Source organism: Otolemur garnettii, unplaced genomic scaffold (assembly GCF_000181295.1).
Source record: "Otolemur garnettii isolate 467f Iridium unplaced genomic scaffold, OtoGar3 scaffold00001, whole genome shotgun sequence".
Lineage (NCBI taxonomy): Eukaryota > Metazoa > Chordata > Mammalia > Primates > Galagidae > Otolemur > Otolemur garnettii.
In genome coordinates, this window is record NW_003852396.1 from 49,092,515 (window position 1) to 49,110,696 (window position 18,182).

At 38.3% G+C, this 18,182-nt stretch overlaps 1 protein-coding gene across 2 annotated transcripts in view; it reads left to right on the plus strand.

Moving 5' to 3' along the window:
• PRMT3 (protein arginine methyltransferase 3) overlaps window positions 1-18,182 on the plus strand; it is a 115,919-nt gene that overhangs the window by 88,138 nt on the left and 9,599 nt on the right. The window contains exons 14-15 of one of the 2 annotated variants that reach the window (XM_003781176.3): window positions 16,935-16,985; window positions 17,194-17,281. In XM_003781176.3, the coding sequence (XP_003781224.1) occupies window positions 16,935-16,985; window positions 17,194-17,281 (139 nt within the window). Of the gene's footprint in view, window positions 1-6,129; window positions 6,509-16,934; window positions 16,986-17,193; window positions 17,282-18,182 lie in introns of those variants that run through there. The other variant, XM_023519449.1, reaches the window with a different exon arrangement.

Here is an 18,182-nt window from a genome sequence, read left to right on the forward strand (position 1 = left end):
TATGTTGCCACCCTCAGTAGAGTGCTGTAGCATCACAGCTCACAGCAACCTCCAGCTCTTGGGCTTAGGCGATTCTCTTGCCTCAGCCTCCCAATGGTGCCCACCACAATGCCTGGCTATTTTTTTGTTGTTGCAGTTTGGCTGGGGCTGGGTTTGAACCTGCTACCGTTGGCATATGGGGCTAGTGCCCTACTCACTGAGCCACAGGCGCTGTCCTTATGCTACTTCTTGAGGCTGTTAGGTTCTGAAAGCTTATTTTTTAAAGCAAATGCAATGGAGTAGCATCTTATGCAAAGTAACTGTAAGCATTCAGGTAAAAAAAAAATCTGAGAGAGAAATAACAGTTCTAAAACTAAACAGTGCAGATGATTCTGCCCTCCGTTTTATTTGGTGAAGGTGCGCCCCACAGTCAGCATAAGGCGGGAAGCACGTCGCCATGTCTTTAGTATTAACAGCTTCCACGTGTTTTTCTCCAGCGTGAGCATCTGGCTAGGCTTAATGTGACTCTTGTCTTTAAACTTCTGTATTTTCAGTCTTGAAACTTCTGTATTTCTCAGGACACTCAGCCACCAAAGAAATGGTGATTTGGGGCCATGTCTGTGGCTCAGTGAGTAGGATGCCAGCCCCATATACCAGAGGTGGGGGGGTTCGAACCCAGCCCCAGCCAAAAACTGCCAAAAAGAAAGAAAGAAAGAAAGAAGTGGTGATTTGTGCTATTACTTGAAGATCTGGTTGTATGTAGTGTTGAACTTACTGAGGGATGGTTTGTGGTGTTGCTGTTGTTATTATTATTATGGGTTCCAGTACAACACCTTATTAAGACATTCTCCAAGGTAATTCTGATTGTCTGAGATTTTCTTCCTGTGTGACGTATCCTCTGCAGAATATGTAATACTATAAAAGAGTGCTTTGTATTATTAGTTTATATTTCAGTGGGATTCTGTTTAGTAACAATATTTATTACATTTGAAGTTTAGGTAAAGACTGTGCCGTCAAAATTTACTTACTTACATTTAATCCCCTTGTAGCCTTCATTTTTCCAACTCCGAGTCTAGAGCCTTCTAAACCAGGCTCCAGAGGATTTTAGCTGTCTGAAAATCTGTATTTCTTCAATTCATTCTTTGTGTTTAATCACTTTTCTGCCTACTTTTATAACCTTGTTGGAAACATTACCATTAAGAAAACTTAATATTTTAAAAAATGTGTTTTTTATATTAACTTTGAGGTATATGTTTATTGCATAGAATTATGGGAGGAATCGCCTGTAATATTTAAATCCTCATTTAAAACTAGTCAGAATGTTTTTGTTTTTTGCAGTTTTGACCAAAAGTGCACAGAATTGGGAGCCCTAAAGTTAAGTAAGAAAAGTAACTCTCAACTCTTACAGAGATTCACATGCCTGATCCTCTATTGAAAGCCGTGCTGTAAATAATAGTCTTAATCTGTATTTTTAAAAATTCATTAACACTGATTCTAAAGCCTCCAATTGTTATAAAAGGATTTAAATCTCAGATTGTTCTAAAATACAGGTTGAGTGGAATCTTGAAATTCTTAATGAATCATTTAGTTCTAGATTGGTTTAGGTTCATCTTAAATCTAAATCAGCAATGCTGAGGGACAGAATCAGTTAGGAGAGAAATCATTACACTCAAGCTAGACTACAGTACCTATCTCAAGCATACCAATAAGCACAAAACTGGTTTATTTATCAAATAATCAATAAGAGTGACTTGATTAGGGAGAAGTCCCCTGACATCTGTGAATTTATCACAGAGACTGCCAATTAGCATTATTAGAGTGTGATAATAAATGAGTTTGACCAGGTATTTTCCTCTTAGATTCAGGTAGTTATCCCTGGAATAATGACCTATAAGGAAGAAATCTCAGTTCTTTTTAACGTAGGCCCTGACAGACACCGTCATGAATCTTGACATTCAGATCTTCTCAAAGCCCTACAGTATGTAATGTTTCCAGACATCTGATGTGCATGTATGAATTAACAGGCGGAGATTAAGAAGAGTCAGAATCTAAAAAATTTCTATTATATATACCAGATGGCTCAGAACATACTTTACAATTATTGGCCAAAATGAGTCTTGTCTTTTTCTCTTCTAGAAGACTGAATAAGAAAAGGACCAATGGGGCAGCACCAGTGGCTCAAAAGGGTAGGGCGCTGATCCCATATGCTGGAGGTGGCGGGTTCAAACCCAGCCCCGGCCAAAAACAGCAAATAATAATAATAATAATAATAATAATAATAAATTTAAAAAAAGAAGAAAAGGACCAATCTTAAAATGGAAGGAGTTTTCTGAAAATCAGTTATTTTTAAAACAGATAAAAATAAAATCAAAGAGGAAAGTTCAGTGGTTAGATCTTCAGCTTTAGAACAAATGGGCCTGAATTTACCACTAAAACTTTATATAAGGTATTTAACTTTTCGGAACCTCAAGTTTTTTTTTTACCTCTCAAATAGAGATAATAACTCCAAGACCTGCTTTCTAGGTGTTACTCTGAATGCTGAGATAATTCACTATGCCTGGCACATAGAAAATGTTCAGTGAAGGCTCCAGTTACTGTTCCCATTCATTTTCCTATCTTGCTATATTAAAGGGTGGTTCTTGTTTGTTTTTTTAACTTATATTTGCTTATGGTAATTTAAGACTGTGGTCTTATAGATGGAATGTACTTATTCCATGGAGATTGAATAAGCCTAATTGAGTTCCCTTTCAAAGACCAGGTTCTTTAGAGGCAAAGGTATACACTGAAAACCTTTAGAGCTCTATCCACATACTGAATATCTAATAGTGAAATTAGATCTTCTTTCAAAATGCTGCATTTTTGCAAATAACCTGCTTCTCAAAGCAAAACTACCTCTCTTCCGCCCATAGTTTTACAAAGGTCATGTTTTTAACTTTAGATCTCTAACACAGTGACTTGAGTATAACAGAAAGTCCTTTCTATCAGCAAGTGATATGTCCTGGCAGTCCCCAGAAGCTGCACAGTAGTGTTCAGTTGGATTTCTTTTTTTCTCTTCTCCTTTTTTTCATCAGCATCCAATCCCATGGATATGGGGTAGGCCACACTGAATCCTGGGGCCCCAAAAATGTGAGTCATTGTCTTATCCAGCAGCATCCAAAGACTACCACCAAAAAACACTTGAATTTACAAATATAAAGTCAAAGCTTAACTAGTGCAATTGCAAATGGCAATTCTTTGAAAAATAGCAAATTCTAAATGAAAAACATAATTGAGTACTTGTAGATTTTTAGTTCCTACACCATATATTGGATGTATTGTAGAAGGGCTTAGCTAGGGAGGTGGTATCCATCTTTTTACCTCACTTTTCAAAAGGGGGAAGACAGCCCTTTGTTTCTGGGAAGTTAAGATATAGCACCCTCTAGCTACACCCTCTGTCTGTACCCTCTAGCCCCTTTTACTGCCTGTTTCTTTCAGGGTTCCACCTCTTAATTTATACTCCTAAAGGATTGTAAAGATGAGTAGCGTTTGATAGAGCTTGATCACTTCACCACAAAAGTGAGTTTTAATCATTTTCAGTTTCAAACGTCTTAGACAGTCACTAAAGTATTTTCCTTCCCCCTCACCCCCCTCCTTGATTTGCAGATTCAGTATATCTGCTGTTTTGTCCAGGTGAATGTGTGCCATCTTAAAATTAAAAGTATAATGTTTACTTACCTCTAGACTGTCTTCTACCATTTGAGGAACTAAGAATGGAACATAAAGCCCCTCGCATGGGTAGTTTTTAGGAAACATTGGAAACAGCAGGGGAAATGGAATATCAGGAAACAGTAATGACTGATTTCAAGCAGTGAGAAACTGATGATATGTGAGGGAGCAGGAAGAGATAAAAATCTAGAGAAGCACTGGGCTGCAAGACTGTGGGAATGGCAAACACATGCAAAACAATACTTTTGAAGACTACTTTTCATTCAGCAAACACGTTTTGAGTACTAATACTATGCGTTAGCTTCTGTGCTGGGCATTACAAATATACGACAAAGAATCAAAATGTAGTCACTGGCCCCAAAGACTTTTGTGTAGAAGGAGAGGCCAAGATACAAATAGATAATTGTAATAGGTGTTTTACAGTTTAACACTCTTACTTTTCCTTGGTAATCCCACTTATCTTCAAGGTTTTACCTTGGGCATGGCTTCTCCCAGAAGACCTTCCTTATACTGTATGCATTATATTAGTGGGGAGTAATTAACTGATAGGAGTTTTGAGAGGAAAAATAGGAAGTTGTAAGTAAAGCATCATGATTTCTTTTTCCCAAAGATTGGGACAGGTTGAGCATATTATATCATTTTATCATGTACTCAGTTAACAAATCTTTATTTAGTCCCTGAAGATTCCAGGCTATTTCTTGCCTTTATAACTGTACACAGTTATTTTCGCCATTTAGATAGAATGCCCAGGCATTGTGCTTAGGCATTGATGATACAGAAGTGAACTCAGAAATGGTGAGGCTGCCCATATGGACCTATGGGGATCTATAATTGAACAGAAGACACCAAACAAAAGCATTATGAGTGTGTTGAGTGTTATTATAGGAAGTGCAGAAACATTGAGTGGGTGTATTAATCTACTCTGGGATTAAGGCAGGCTACTCGGGAAATAATATTCAAAATGAGACATAACAAAGAGGTAAAGAACTGGGGGAGAGCACGAGAGTTTAGATAGGAAACAAATGCAGAAAAGAATCTGCCTCCTAGATGAGAGGTCAAAGACTGAAAATAAAAGATTATTCTGAAACACGAATGAAAGAAAATGGGAATCCAGGTTCTGTGTGGGCAACATTGGCCTTTATTTCCACCCGGTGCTGGTGAGCTGAGCTGAGAAGGAAGGCAGCACATGGGTAATGGTGGACGGGGGGTTTAAAGGTCGGAGGACGGGGGTTGTACATTCCTTTTCCTGGGTGGGACATCTGTCGGAAGGGGGGGGGGGTGGTCCATTCACCTTTCCTAGGTGGGACTTCTGTGGAACGGTGGGGGTGGGGCACATATTTGGGCGGGTCCCTTCTTTTGACTCTGACTATAGAGGTAGTCTATACCTCTGACGTAAAATGGAGTGACCTTTTGCAAAGAGCTATAGAAACTGAAAAAATACACTCTCTGTTTGAAGGTATCAGAGGAGATGAATTAGTAAAACACTATCAAACCATGACTCAGGAAAGGAGAAAATCCAAAGAAATGAGACGGACATTTGGGGCTGCTTTTGCCCTACAGGCCAGTGCAGAGGAAGCAGCTAATAGACCTCAGTAGCCCTTTTGACAGCCTTAAGTGGGTAGAAATACAAAAATGGGACCTTTATAATTCCCCAGTGCTTTTCATTAGGACCCTAAAAGACTACACCCCAAAATAAGGTAAAAACAGTGGTAAATGAACCTTTACATGGACTGCAGCCTGGCTTCAAGTCATCTGGGTAGCCCAGGAAATTCTCAAGCCATGATATTGAATTAAGATCTTGGTTTGCTGGTACCCCCGCATTCCTGGCAGAAACAAGGAAATAATCTTTCTAGAAATTATTACAGGTCTCAAATGATTTCCATAGCAGTTTTTCAAATAACAGTGTTTGGAACATAATCAAGGGTAATCAGTCACAGAAGGATGAGAAACATGAGTTAAGAACCAGTGAAAAGAGTAGGCAACAAAAACCAAGATCCGGGTTCTCCACGAATTAGTTACAGCAGACATGGATTTTTAAATGACAACACTAAGTTCAGGGAGAAAAGAAATGGCAATTGTTAAGAAATCTTAATAACTAGAGATATTAAAAAAACAGCAGATTTGAAAAAGAACCAAACATTCTAAAACCGAATATAAATATAAGTGTAGCAGCAGTGTAGAAAGGATCAGTGAACTGAATATTAGTTTAGAAGAAAATGTCCAGAAAGAAGCGTGGAGAAAGGCGAGGATGAGTCAGAGGGAAGGGCGGGTGATGGAGAAGATACAGGAGTTTAATGAGAGTCCCAAGGGAAAGGTGGATGAGAATTGCAAACTGTATTTAAGGAGGTGACAGCTGAGAATTTTTCAAATCAGATGAAAGACAGTAAGCTACAATTTAAGAAGCACGAGATAAATTGAATGCTATAATTTTAAAATTCCATCCAGTTCCAGGTTCATTCATTCAAGAGACATGAAAGCATATACTCACAGAAATGCTTCAGAGAAGCAATTCAGATGCTCGTCACCTGAACAATGATAAACAAAACGTGGTTTATTTATACAGTGCAATACTATTCAGCCGCAAAAAGAATGAAGTACTGACGCATGATACGATGTGGAGAAACCTTAAGTACATCATGTACGCTAAGTGAAAAGCCAAATCACAACCAGCCACGTAATGTATAATTTCATTCATATGAAATGGTCAGAAGCAGTAAATCTTTAGATGTAGAATAGATGAGAGGAGAATGAATACAGAATTTCTTCTGGGAGAGGCAAAAATGTTTTCTAGTTAGATTATAGTGACGGTTGTACAACTCTATTAAACATTGAATTGTACACCTTATTTTAAATGAGTAAATGTGTATGCTATGTGAATTATGTCGTAGATTTACATAGGGAAAATAAATTCATACTTAGACATGCTCTAATAAAACTAAACTATGGCGACATCATCATTGTGCTGAAAGAAAATAAATAACTACTAATTCTGAAATACTCCCTAACTAAAAATACAGCCAGTCCCCTGGTTATGGATAAGGTAGGCTCTGTAGGTTTCTTCTGTAAGTTGGAACAAGTATATTTACCTATTACCTATGAGACCCTCCATTTCTAAGTGCAAGTCATATGTCAGTCATATATTTATCACTATATCTGAATCAAGGCTGGGCACAGTGGCTCATGTCTGTAATCCTAGCACTTTGATAGGCGTAGGCAGAAGGATTGCTTGAGGCCTGGAGTTGAAGACCAGCCTGAGCAAGAGCAAGACCTTCCATCTCTACTAAAAATAAAAAAATAGTTAGCTGGCTCATGCCTGAAGTCCCAGCCACTAGTAGGCAGAGGCAGGAGGCTTGCTTGAGCCCAGGATTTTGAGGTTGCAGCTCTCATTACACCACTGCACTCTAACCCCAAGCAACAGAACGAGACCATGCCCTCCCCCCCAAAAAAATGAGAGATATTTTCAGATGAACAACAACAAAAAAAATTTTTGTCCCAAGAAACCTATACTAAAGGAGATACTGAAGGATACCTAGGCAATCAGAAAATGATTCCTGATGGAAGGCCAGAAAATCTGGAAGAGATAAAGATTAGCAAATGTGTAAGTGAGTACATACCTGTAGTTGTACTCCTAAGTATATACCCAACAGCCATGAGTACATTTATTCTCCGAAACTATTGAAATGCCTGTCTGTGGCACACTGGATAAATTGTACAGTCACATATACCTTACAGCCATGAAAATGAACAGTCTCCAGCATCAAGCAATAATGTGGGTGAATCTTACTAACTGTATTAAGGAAAATCAGCCAGACACGGAAGGCTACACGAGATATGATTCTATTTATTGAAGAATAACATTAGGGGAAACTTTGCTCTTGGAAATTAGCATAAGGGATATAGTTTGGGGGCTGAGGTGCCCAGGGTTGGCTAGATGCACAGGGGGATGTGAGGGTGCTGAGATGCTGTTTATTAATCTGAGTGTGGGTTTCACAGATGTATTCAGTTTGAAAACTCACCACGGGGCGGCGCCTGTGGCTCAAAGGTGTAAGGCGCCGTCCCCATATACCAGAGGTGGTGGGTTCAAATCTGGCTCCAGCCGAAAACTGCAAAAAAAAAAAAAAAAAAAAAACTCACCACAATGTACACTTACATGTATTTTTTTTGCACATATATTATATATTAGAAAGTTTGTCAAGGGTGATAATTTCAGTAAATTTCAATGAATATTGATTGTATAAAATCTTTATTGCTCGGAAGACATGTAGGGCAATTAAGGCTTATGAAATGTCAAAGTATGTCAAAAATAAAGTACTTGCATTTTAGGCTCTGAAGAGATGATCCTTTTTGCTTTCTAAAATCACTTTAATAAGCAATTTTGAAATTACTAGGGAACAATCTAAATTTAGAAGGTGGTTTAGTTATTAATCTGGGAATGTTCTAAGTATATCAAAAATGAATTACATGGAGTTTTTCAGTAAAAGTGTCCTTTTTGTTAGACCTATTATCCGTTTTACTACTTGCCACATTGCTTGGTCTGTTTTGAAACAACACTCAATCTGGCAGTATCCCTGGAGAGGTATATGGCACTTAATGTGTATTGTTCCCTAGAGGAATCAGGAAAGAAAGAAATGATAGATTTTCTCTTGGGATGAAATGGAAAATTAATTGAAAAAGGAAGAATCCATAATTTAAGGCATAGTTATTTATTGGGAGGAAGTTGTAATAAAATTTGTGTATTTGTTGATTTTGTCTTTGTAAACACCAATTATCCCTAGCAGAGTTCATGCCCTGTGTGCAGCAGCTTGGGTGGCTTATGTTTGAATTTTCATCTTGTTGGTTTATATAAGATAATGTAAGCTATAAAAATCATTTTTATGTATTATTTGCTTACTCTTTCTTTGCTTGCTTCAGACTCAGCTTAACCTGGCTTTGAGTTCCATATTAAGATTTTGAAAGAAATACTTCAAGAAAAAATGAATTGTGTTTTTGTTATAGCGATTCTGCTGCATGGATTACAAGCACTCTATCTCCATGCTTGGATAAACTCCATCAAAAGCACATTATCCTCCTACTTCTGTAGCCAGCTGCCTAATTGTATCTGCTGTAACCACACGCTGTTGGAACATGATACCAATGGAGAACAGAAATGATAAATTACTCCCTGCAGGTGATAATGATAATGATAATTTTTAATTTTCTTCTTTCTCAGGTCTAGCCTGTTCTTATTTCATTGGCTGCCACCCTATTACACATACACACGATGTGTCCTCCTTAAAAAAAAAAATGCTCATCACACCAAAATACATGAGAAAGTAATTCTTTTTTATTCCAAAATAATGTTCTTCAAATGAGCACGTTTTAAAAGAACTGCATTTACCTTTATACATAGGGAATAAACAAACAAAATGTGGCTTAAAACAGATAAATGGTTTCATTTACAAAAGCTGCAAGTTATTGTCTTCCTTTTGGTGACATTTATAAAGAAGGGGTAACAGCTCATTCTGAAACTGTATTCTAAGGCTTAGGAACATTTAAAGTGCACAGTAAAGCTACACACTTGTATCATTTTCCTTTGTGCCTCAAAGGAAACATGGAAGGTTGTCACCAAATTTCAAGAGTGATCAAACTAGCCCCCAAACTCACTGCATGCGTTTATTTTCCTTTCATTCTGTTTTCTTCTAGCCACATTCTTTTTGTTTTATTCTTATTGATTACCACCATTCTCCCTTCTCTCAGTCTAAGGGGCTTTATAACTAAAATTTTCCCAACTGTGACGTCAATCCAGTGAAATCTCACTTGTGACCTTGCCTTTGCAGATTAACCCAGCTCCTACAGATACTTGATTTTAATGCTTTTTTCCCTCAGCTATTCTCATTGCTCCTGACAAGATGTATATGTGGAAGAAAGGAGAAATTTATTCTGTGGTCAGCCTTCTCACCTATCTGATCTTTTTCAAGCAGATGTCAAGTAGAGCTCCAGTTATTTATTGCTGTTGCCTATTAGTCATCATTCTCAGTTTCCCTTAGTGGTTGTTTATTCTTATATTTGAATGACTGCCACAGAGAGAATGTAAGTTCATTGAAATTACCATTTAAAAACCCTAGAGATAGGCTGTCAAAGGGATGGTAACGAGACAGTGAAACTAGAATTGAAAAGAGGGGCATGTTTATGCTTCCTAGTCACAGTAGTTCTGTCCCCAAATCAACTGACATATTTGGCTATGTCATTATTCCTTATTTTTAAATGACATTTCAGAAATAAAAACTAGTAGTTCAGTTAGTTTATATGACTGTGTGTTTCCAGTTTAAGTTTTTTTTTTTTCTTTTTCCTAATCAATTATTAAGAATCATTGTGGGGCGGTGCCTGTGGCTCAGTGAGTAGGGCGCCGGCCCCATATACCAAGGGTGGAGGGTTCAAACCCGGCCCTGGCCAAACTGCAACAAAAAAAATAGCTGGGTATTGTGGTGGGCGCCTGTAGTCCCAGCTACTCTGGAGGCTGAGACAAGAGAATCACCTAAGCCCAAGAGCTGGAGCTTGCTGTGAGCTGTGACGCAACAGCCCTCTACTGAGGGTGACAAAATGAGACTATGGCTCTAAAAAAAAAGAATCAGTGTGGTGGGGAGGCGCCTGTAGCTCAACCAGCAGGGTGTCAGCCACATACACCAAGGGTGGCAGGTTAGAACCCAGCCCAAGCCTGTTAAACAACAATGACAACTGCAACGAAAAAATAGCCGGGTGTTATGGCAGGTTCCTATAGTCCCAGCTACTGGGAGGCTGAGGCAAGAGAATAGCTTAAGCCCAAGAGTTGGAGGTTGCTGTGAGCTGTGATGCAATAGCACTCTACCCAGGGCAATTGCTTGAGACTCTGTCTCAAAAAAAAAAAAAAGAAAAAAAGAATCAGTGTGGTGTACCTATAATCCCAGGTACTCTGGAGGCTGGGGTGGGAGGAGCCTAGCAGTTCCAAGTTCAGGCTGAGCAACATAATGAGATTCTTTATATAAAAATAAAATCAAAAAGAATCACACTGGAAAGAAGAAGGGGCAAAAAAAAAAAAAAAAACCTCTGTCTTTTTTTTTGAGGCAGTCTCACTATGTTGCCCTCAGAAGAATGCTGTGACATCACAGCTCACAGCAACCTCAAACTCTCGGGCGTAAGCAATTCTCTTGCCTCAACCTCTGGAGTAGCTGGGACTACAGGCACCCACCACACGCCAGGCTATTTTTTGTTGCATTTGTCATTGTTGTTCAGCAGGCCCAAGCTGGGCTACAGTCCTCCAGCTTCAGTGTTTGTGGCCGGCACCCTACTCACTGAGCTATGGGCGCCACCAAAGCCCTGTCTCTTTAAGGGACACTTAGATCTTGCTTACTTGAAGTCAGATACCTGTTTTAAAACCAGAAATTCTCCTTGTTTTTTTAGAGCAAGATCCACTTTCAGTTATGTGAATGCTGTCTGATGGGTAGATTACCACACAATTTTTAAGCCCAGGTGAATTCTTCCTAACTTCACGTGGCTTGCTTCCTACTTAGTGTGTGCCTTGGAGCTGGTTTACCGTTACTCTAAGCCAAACGTTGTTAGGAAACTAACTCTGCTTGAGGAGTCAAAAATACAATGATGCATTTCAAAGGGAACTGTAAAATAGATGCAGATTTCACATTTTTCTTTTTCATAGATCCTCTTCAAATGCTCCTAACAAAAATTAACTATTAACTTTCACTTTTGTTTTTCTTTGTTATTTTGTCTTGAAGTATATTAACTTTTTTTTTTTCAGTTACTCAAAACTGTCCAGTATTTCTTCACCAGTATTATGTAGGGACTAGAGTTTAATTTTTTTTTATTAAATCATAGCTGTGTACATTAATGCAATCGTGGGGTACAATGTGCTGCTTTTATATACAGTTTGAAATATTGGAGTATAATTTTTAACTTAAATTTACAAATCATTTAGAACTGTCTTCCAGTCCTCAAATCTTTATATTATTTATATTCTCAAAGCTTTTTGTTTTGAGACAGAATTTCATTATATCGCCCTGGGTAGAGTGCTGTAGTGTCACAGCTCACAGCAACCTCAAACTCTTGGGCTTAAGTTATTCTCTTGCCTCAGCCTCCCAAGTTGCTAGGAGTACAGGCACCCACCACGACACCGGCTATTTTTTCCTGTTGTAGTTGTCATTATTGTTTAGCAGGCCTGGGCCAGGTTCAAACCCACCAGCCCTGGTGCGTGTGGCTGGCGCCCTAACCACTGAGCTACGGGCGCCAAGCCTCTCAAAGCTTTTTATATATGTTTTCATTTTATCATAAACTCAGGATCAGCCTCATCTTTGTTAGGACCTGTATTCTGTGATTATAATTCTATAATTGATCAACCTTATTTACTGTCAGCCTGGTTTTTTTGGTGGAGGTGGTTAACCAGAGTTAAAAATATGATGTTTCTCTTTGTGTATTTTATACATTTCAAACTCAGGTCACATTTTCTGATGATGTTATAAGAGCTTAACCCAAATTTAGCGTCTACTACATGTTAGACACTGCCCTCGCCCTTGTGGGAACAGAGATGTGTGACTTCAGAGGGAGTCACTAACACTGAGGGAACTGAGAAAATGGTAAAAGTTAAATTGAATGCCTCTCCATGCAATATTGTAGATGTAACTTACTAAGTATTGTTAAAAATCACTTTTCACAGAAGTTGCTTATAAGTTGGAATTAGAAGTACGGGTAAGCACCAAGCATATGAATACTCCAGAATCTGTCACTATCAAGAGCATGGTGAATATCTTTCCAGATATGTTCATATGTGTATAATACATTCACATTTCCACAACATACAGCATGTGCCCATAGCATACATACTGTATTTCAAGCTGCTTCTCACCTAATAGTATGCCTGTTTTTCCAAATCCATAAATACTTACCTAAGGATTAGTTCTGGTGACCAAATGGTATTTAAAAAAACCCATTTCTTTACTCACCACACTTCTTACTCTAAATGTTTGGGTTGGCCACACCTACAACCAATTCTCCAGTTCTTTGCAATATCAACAGTATGTCCTAGATTTTGATTCACACTATTTTGTTTAGTACTGATGTCACCGATTTAAGGGCTCGGTCCTACAGTACTGTTCCCCACTTCGGATAGCAGTAGCAAGTAGTGGGTCCCCAGATTACCCACATTGTGTCTGATTTGGCTACAAATCAGGGATCCTGCAACCCTCTCCTCAAGATTGCTATGGTGGCTTATAGAAATCAGGGAAACATTTTGCTTACTTTTGCCATTTTACTATAAAGAAAAGTGTAAAGGATACAAATAACCAGATTGAAGAGGTGAGGTACAAGGGGTGAGGTCTGAAAGAACACCAAGCCTGGGAGCTTCTGTCCTCCTAGAGTTGGAGTGTCCCCACCCTGCTGGCACAGGGCTGCATTCACCAGCCTAAAAGCTATCTAGACTAGTCATTTAGGGTTTTATGGAGGCTCTGCTACATTAGCATGCTTAATTAAATCACTGGTGGTTGGTGATTAGCTCCATCTTCAACCCCTTTCTCCTCCCAAAGAGAAATTGTATGGGGCTTTCTTCTCAGCTAAATAGATCAATAAACATTTTTTCCACACACTTAGAAATCATTTGATTTTTTAAATATATTGTCTTCTTTGTCTTGTCCATTTCTTTTAGCATATGGTTTTCTGATTAATTTGTAGTAGCTTAATATACAAAAGACAGCAACCCTTTGTTATAAATTTCCTCCTTGTGTCACGCTTAAATAGCCTTTTCACGTGGTGGATTTTAGAAACGCTTGTATATATGGTGGAATCTCATTCTCCCTCACTGCTGGCCCCATGCCTTGTGATTACAGGTGTGATTTGCCTTAAACAATCGTTAAGTATTTTAAAGGAATTCGGAGTGGGAAACGGAGCCTTTTTATACCCAGCCGTTTATCATTTCTGTTGTTCCATCATCCGTGGTGTCCGTGTCACCTTCTGCTGTCATTTCCCAGCAGGGGGAAGAACTTCTTTGAAAATGTCTTCTAGAGGAAGCCTGTTGGCAACGATTTCCTTCACATGTAGTTTGCCTTCATTCGTAAGATATTTTTGCTGGATATAGAATTTTAAAAGATTCTTTCCTGTTCAATCTTTTCCCATCTGTGCCTCCAACTATGTTAGATCATAGATTCATGAGGTTCTGTGCCTTTTTTAAAAATATTTTTTAATATTTTTCTCTTCTTCAAATTGTATAATTTCTGTTGCTTTATCTTCAAATTCGTGGATTGATTGTTTCCTGTCATCTCTATTCTGCTGTACAGCCCAGGGAGCTATTAATTTGTTACTGTGTTTTTCAGTTCTACAATTTCAGTAAGGTTTTTCTTTTTTTCAGGTTCCTATTTCTATGCCGAGAATTTCTAGCTTTTGATTCATTTCAGTGTGTTTTTTCTGTTACCTCATGGAACATAGTTATCACTGCTTTTAAAACCTTAGCCTAATAGTAATAGCATCTGGGGCATCTACAAGGGGGCATCTATTGAGAGTTGTTAAATTTGCCGCCTTCTTTGTGCATTGAGCACGTTAAGATTGTATCCTGGATATTGTACATGTTGTGTTGTATAGATGCTGTGTCTTGTTACAACCTTCTGAAGAATGATGGTGTGTGATGTTAGCAGGCAGTCAAGCTAGTTATAAGTCCTGTCTCACACTGCCTGGGCTGTGTTCTCTGAGTTTTTGTTACCCTGTTTCAGAGCACTCCTATATGTACCTAGTTAAAGATTAGTTTGAGATTTTTACTGGTTTTTCAAATCTCAGGTCAGTTCTCTAAGCCTTTACTGGTTTCTGATTTTTCCCATGCATATTTTATTCAGTAGTTAATCCTGAGACTTGTCCAGTGATTCAAATTTTAGTTCAGTTTTCTTGTCCTTTGCTGTGTTGGTTTAGGTCTAACCTGAACACACATGGTCCAGGTGTTAGGCTGTGACTTATTAAGTGTGTACAGAGAATTAGGGCATCCTCTTCTCTAGCTCTCCATATTTCTCCTCCACTCTACATTATTTTTCAGAATTATAAACTAATAGTTAATAAGCCTAATTTGGTTAGTCAGTGATCTAATAAATTATACTAACTACATAATATGGTCCAGTATTTAAAAGACTGAACTAGCCTGAGCAATGTAGCAAAATCCCATCTCTGCAAAAAATTTTAAAAGCCAAGTGTAGTGGTATCTGCCTATAGACCCAGGTACTTGGGAAGCTGAGACAGAAGAATCACTTGTGCCCCAAAACTTGAGGTTGCAGTGAGCTCTGATTATGCCACTGCCCTCTAGCCCAGACAATAGAGCAGAACCCTGTCTCAAAAAAATTAAAATTAAGGGGTGGTGCCTGTGGTTCAAGGGAGTAGGGCACTGCTCCTATATACCGGAGGTGGCGGGTTCAAACCCAGCCCTGCCCCCCCCCTAAAAAAAAACTGCCAAAAAAATTAAAATTAAAAGAGAGATATAAAGATCAGAAAATTTTAATTGACTAAAATTTGTTGAGAACCTATTGTATAATACTACACTGAGAAAGGGGTATAGAAATATGAGTTCTATGTAGGCTCTGCTCTTAAAGTTTAGTCAGATAAGGCTATATGATATGATAAGTAATATAAAATTATATATAACAAGCACATTGGCCCAGCAGATATTGTGTACAGTGAACCAGGCCCTGCTGTGGACACTAAGAATATTGTGATGAGTGAGAGGCATACAGGAATAAATTTAAGAAAACAGTTGGGTTACTCTGTAGAGAGGCATTTTAAGTATTGGGAAATCACCTGAAAAAAAATGTATGTTTTAGAAATACTCTGATTACATGTCTTCTATAATCTGTAGCTTAGTGTACATTGCTTTATAATTCTATTTAGCAGAATTATTAATAGTCTGTTAATTCTCTTGGTATCTAAACTTAAATGGCTCGGCACCTGTGGCTCAAGCAGCTAAGGCACCAGCCACATACACCTAAGGTGGCAGGTTCAAATCCCCAGCCCGGGCCCGCCAAACAACAATGATGGCTGCAACCAAAAAATGGCCAGGCATTGTGGCAGGCACCTGTGGTCCCAGCTACTTGGGAGGCTGAGGCAGGAGACTCGCTTGAGCCCAGGAGTTGGAGGTTGCTGTGAGCGTGATGCCATGGCACTCTACCCAGGGGGGATAGCTTGAGGCTCCGTTTCAAAAAAAAAACATTAAATTAAATTAACCCCAAGGTTAAATATTGAATTTGGCTTGGTTCTAATCTATATTAACCCTAAAAAATCAATAAAACTTCATATTCTTAACAAAAGCACTAGAATATATGAGCTTTATAGTAATTTTTCAATGAACAATGCTATGTTTTTAACACTTTAAGCTTAAATTGATACCAGTTTTAAAAATAGATTAACTTATTAGTGATAAAAGGAATGGTATCATTACAAAATCAAAATTATATGTTTATCTGAATATGTTAATTTCTTTTGGATATCTTTTTGGACTTCCACTGTAACCTTTAGAGTTCACTTGGGATTTTCTCGTTTGGGCATTTTTTTAAACATATGTTTTGAGTACCGTTATTCATTTTTATTAAGTTTTTAAAATTCGATTGATTTCATTACCAAAATATTCATAGTATTTTAAAGTTGAATGCACTAGATCTGGGAAAAAGTAAATGAATTGGCTTTTGTGTAAAAGAATTTGTTTCAGTTATTTATTGCTGTATAATAACCCATCCCAAAACTCAATGGCTTGAAGCCATGATCATTTGTATTTATTTGTTTATGATTTTGCAATCTGGACTGAACTTCTCTAACTAGTGCTTCTGCTCATCCTTTCTGGGGTCTCTCCTGCAGCTGCAGTTGTCTGGAAGCTTGATTAGAGCTGGAGGGTTCAAAAGACCTGACATTGTGTGTGTGTGTGTGTGTGTGTGTGTGTGCGCGCGCGCTCATGCCTCTCTGCGGGACACTAGCTGAGCCTCTGTTTTCCATGCATCTCTTAACTTTTCGTCATCTACTGTGATAATTTCTCTAATAAAAAACACTAATTACTTTATTAGCCTTGTTGTCCTTATTGTTGTTTCGAAGGAAAAGCCTATTATATTAATTTTACTTTAAAACTTCTTTGCCAGGAAAAATTGTGACATGCCTTAAGTTTAAGAGGTATCTGGTATTTAAAATGGCTTTTCATTAGCCGTTTCTGAAAAGACAATAATTAACTCTTAAGTTATGTAATTGGTTTACTGTGTATTTATCTTCTTTTGAAACAGGCAGTTGCTGGCTACTTTGATATATATTTTGAGAAGAATTGCCACAACAGGGTAAGTATCCTGAGTTATCTAATAAGAATTAATTATCTCAGCAGTATATTGTGCTTTATTTTTTGTGCCCCAAGGTGTTTGTTTGATCATGAGTATTTTGCTATTGCAAGCAATTGGAGTTTGTATTATATTTGATGTAGTAGATTAATGTACCATGATATTAAAAATCTTATACTTCATCAGATACTTTTGAACTTTACCAATGCAGGTCGTCTTCTCTACGGGCCCCGAAAGTACCCAAACACACTGGAAACAAACAGTATTTCTTTTGGAAAAGCCATTTTCAGTTAAAGCAGGTGAGAAAGAATGGTAGAGGGGAAAAGTATCTTATTCATTCACAAACAAACAATTCGTTTTACAACCACTTTTATATGTGTACTGTATTTGAGGCATTATTAACAGATGCTAAGAAAAGATGTTTTTAGAGCTTACCATTTAGATAAATTTTAGATCCTATCCTTTAATTAAAAATATAATTTAAGAATTTTTTGGCTCAGTACCTGTGGCTCAAGTGGCTAAGGTGCCAGCCACATACACCTAAGGTGGTGGGTTCGAATCCAGCCTGGGCCCTCCAAGCAACAATGATGGCTGCAACCAAAAAATAGCCAGGCGTGGCAGGCGCCTGTAGTCCCAGCTACTTGGGAGGTGGAGGCAGGAGTCTCGCTTGAGCCCAGGCGTTGGAGGTTGCTGTGAGCTGCAATGCCACAGCACTCTACCCAGGGGGACAGCCTGAGGCTCTGTCTCAAAAAAAAAAGAATTTTTTTTATTTCAGTGTAATTTGCCAACTAAAATAAATGGAATATTTTGTAGCTCTTAAAGTATCACAGAATAATTCAGAAAACATCTTTTTAGGAAGTGGCTGGTATTTAGTAAGTTGCAAATACAACTAGAAACATTTTCATTCCCCAAGTGACTAAAGAGAAATACCACTAGTAGAAGTAAAGTATAAATTAAGGCTGGGTGTGCTGGCTCATGCTTGTAATCCCAGTATTAGGGAGGGCGAGGCTGGTATATTGCTTGAACTCATGGGTTTGAGTCCAGCCTGAGCCAGAGTGAGACTTCATCTCTAAAAATAGCTGGGTGTTGGAGCAGGCACCTGTAGTTCCAGCTATTCAGGAACCTGAGGCAAGAGAATCAGTTAAGCCCAAGAGTATGAGGTTGCTATGAGCTATGATGCTACAGCACTCTACTGAGGGT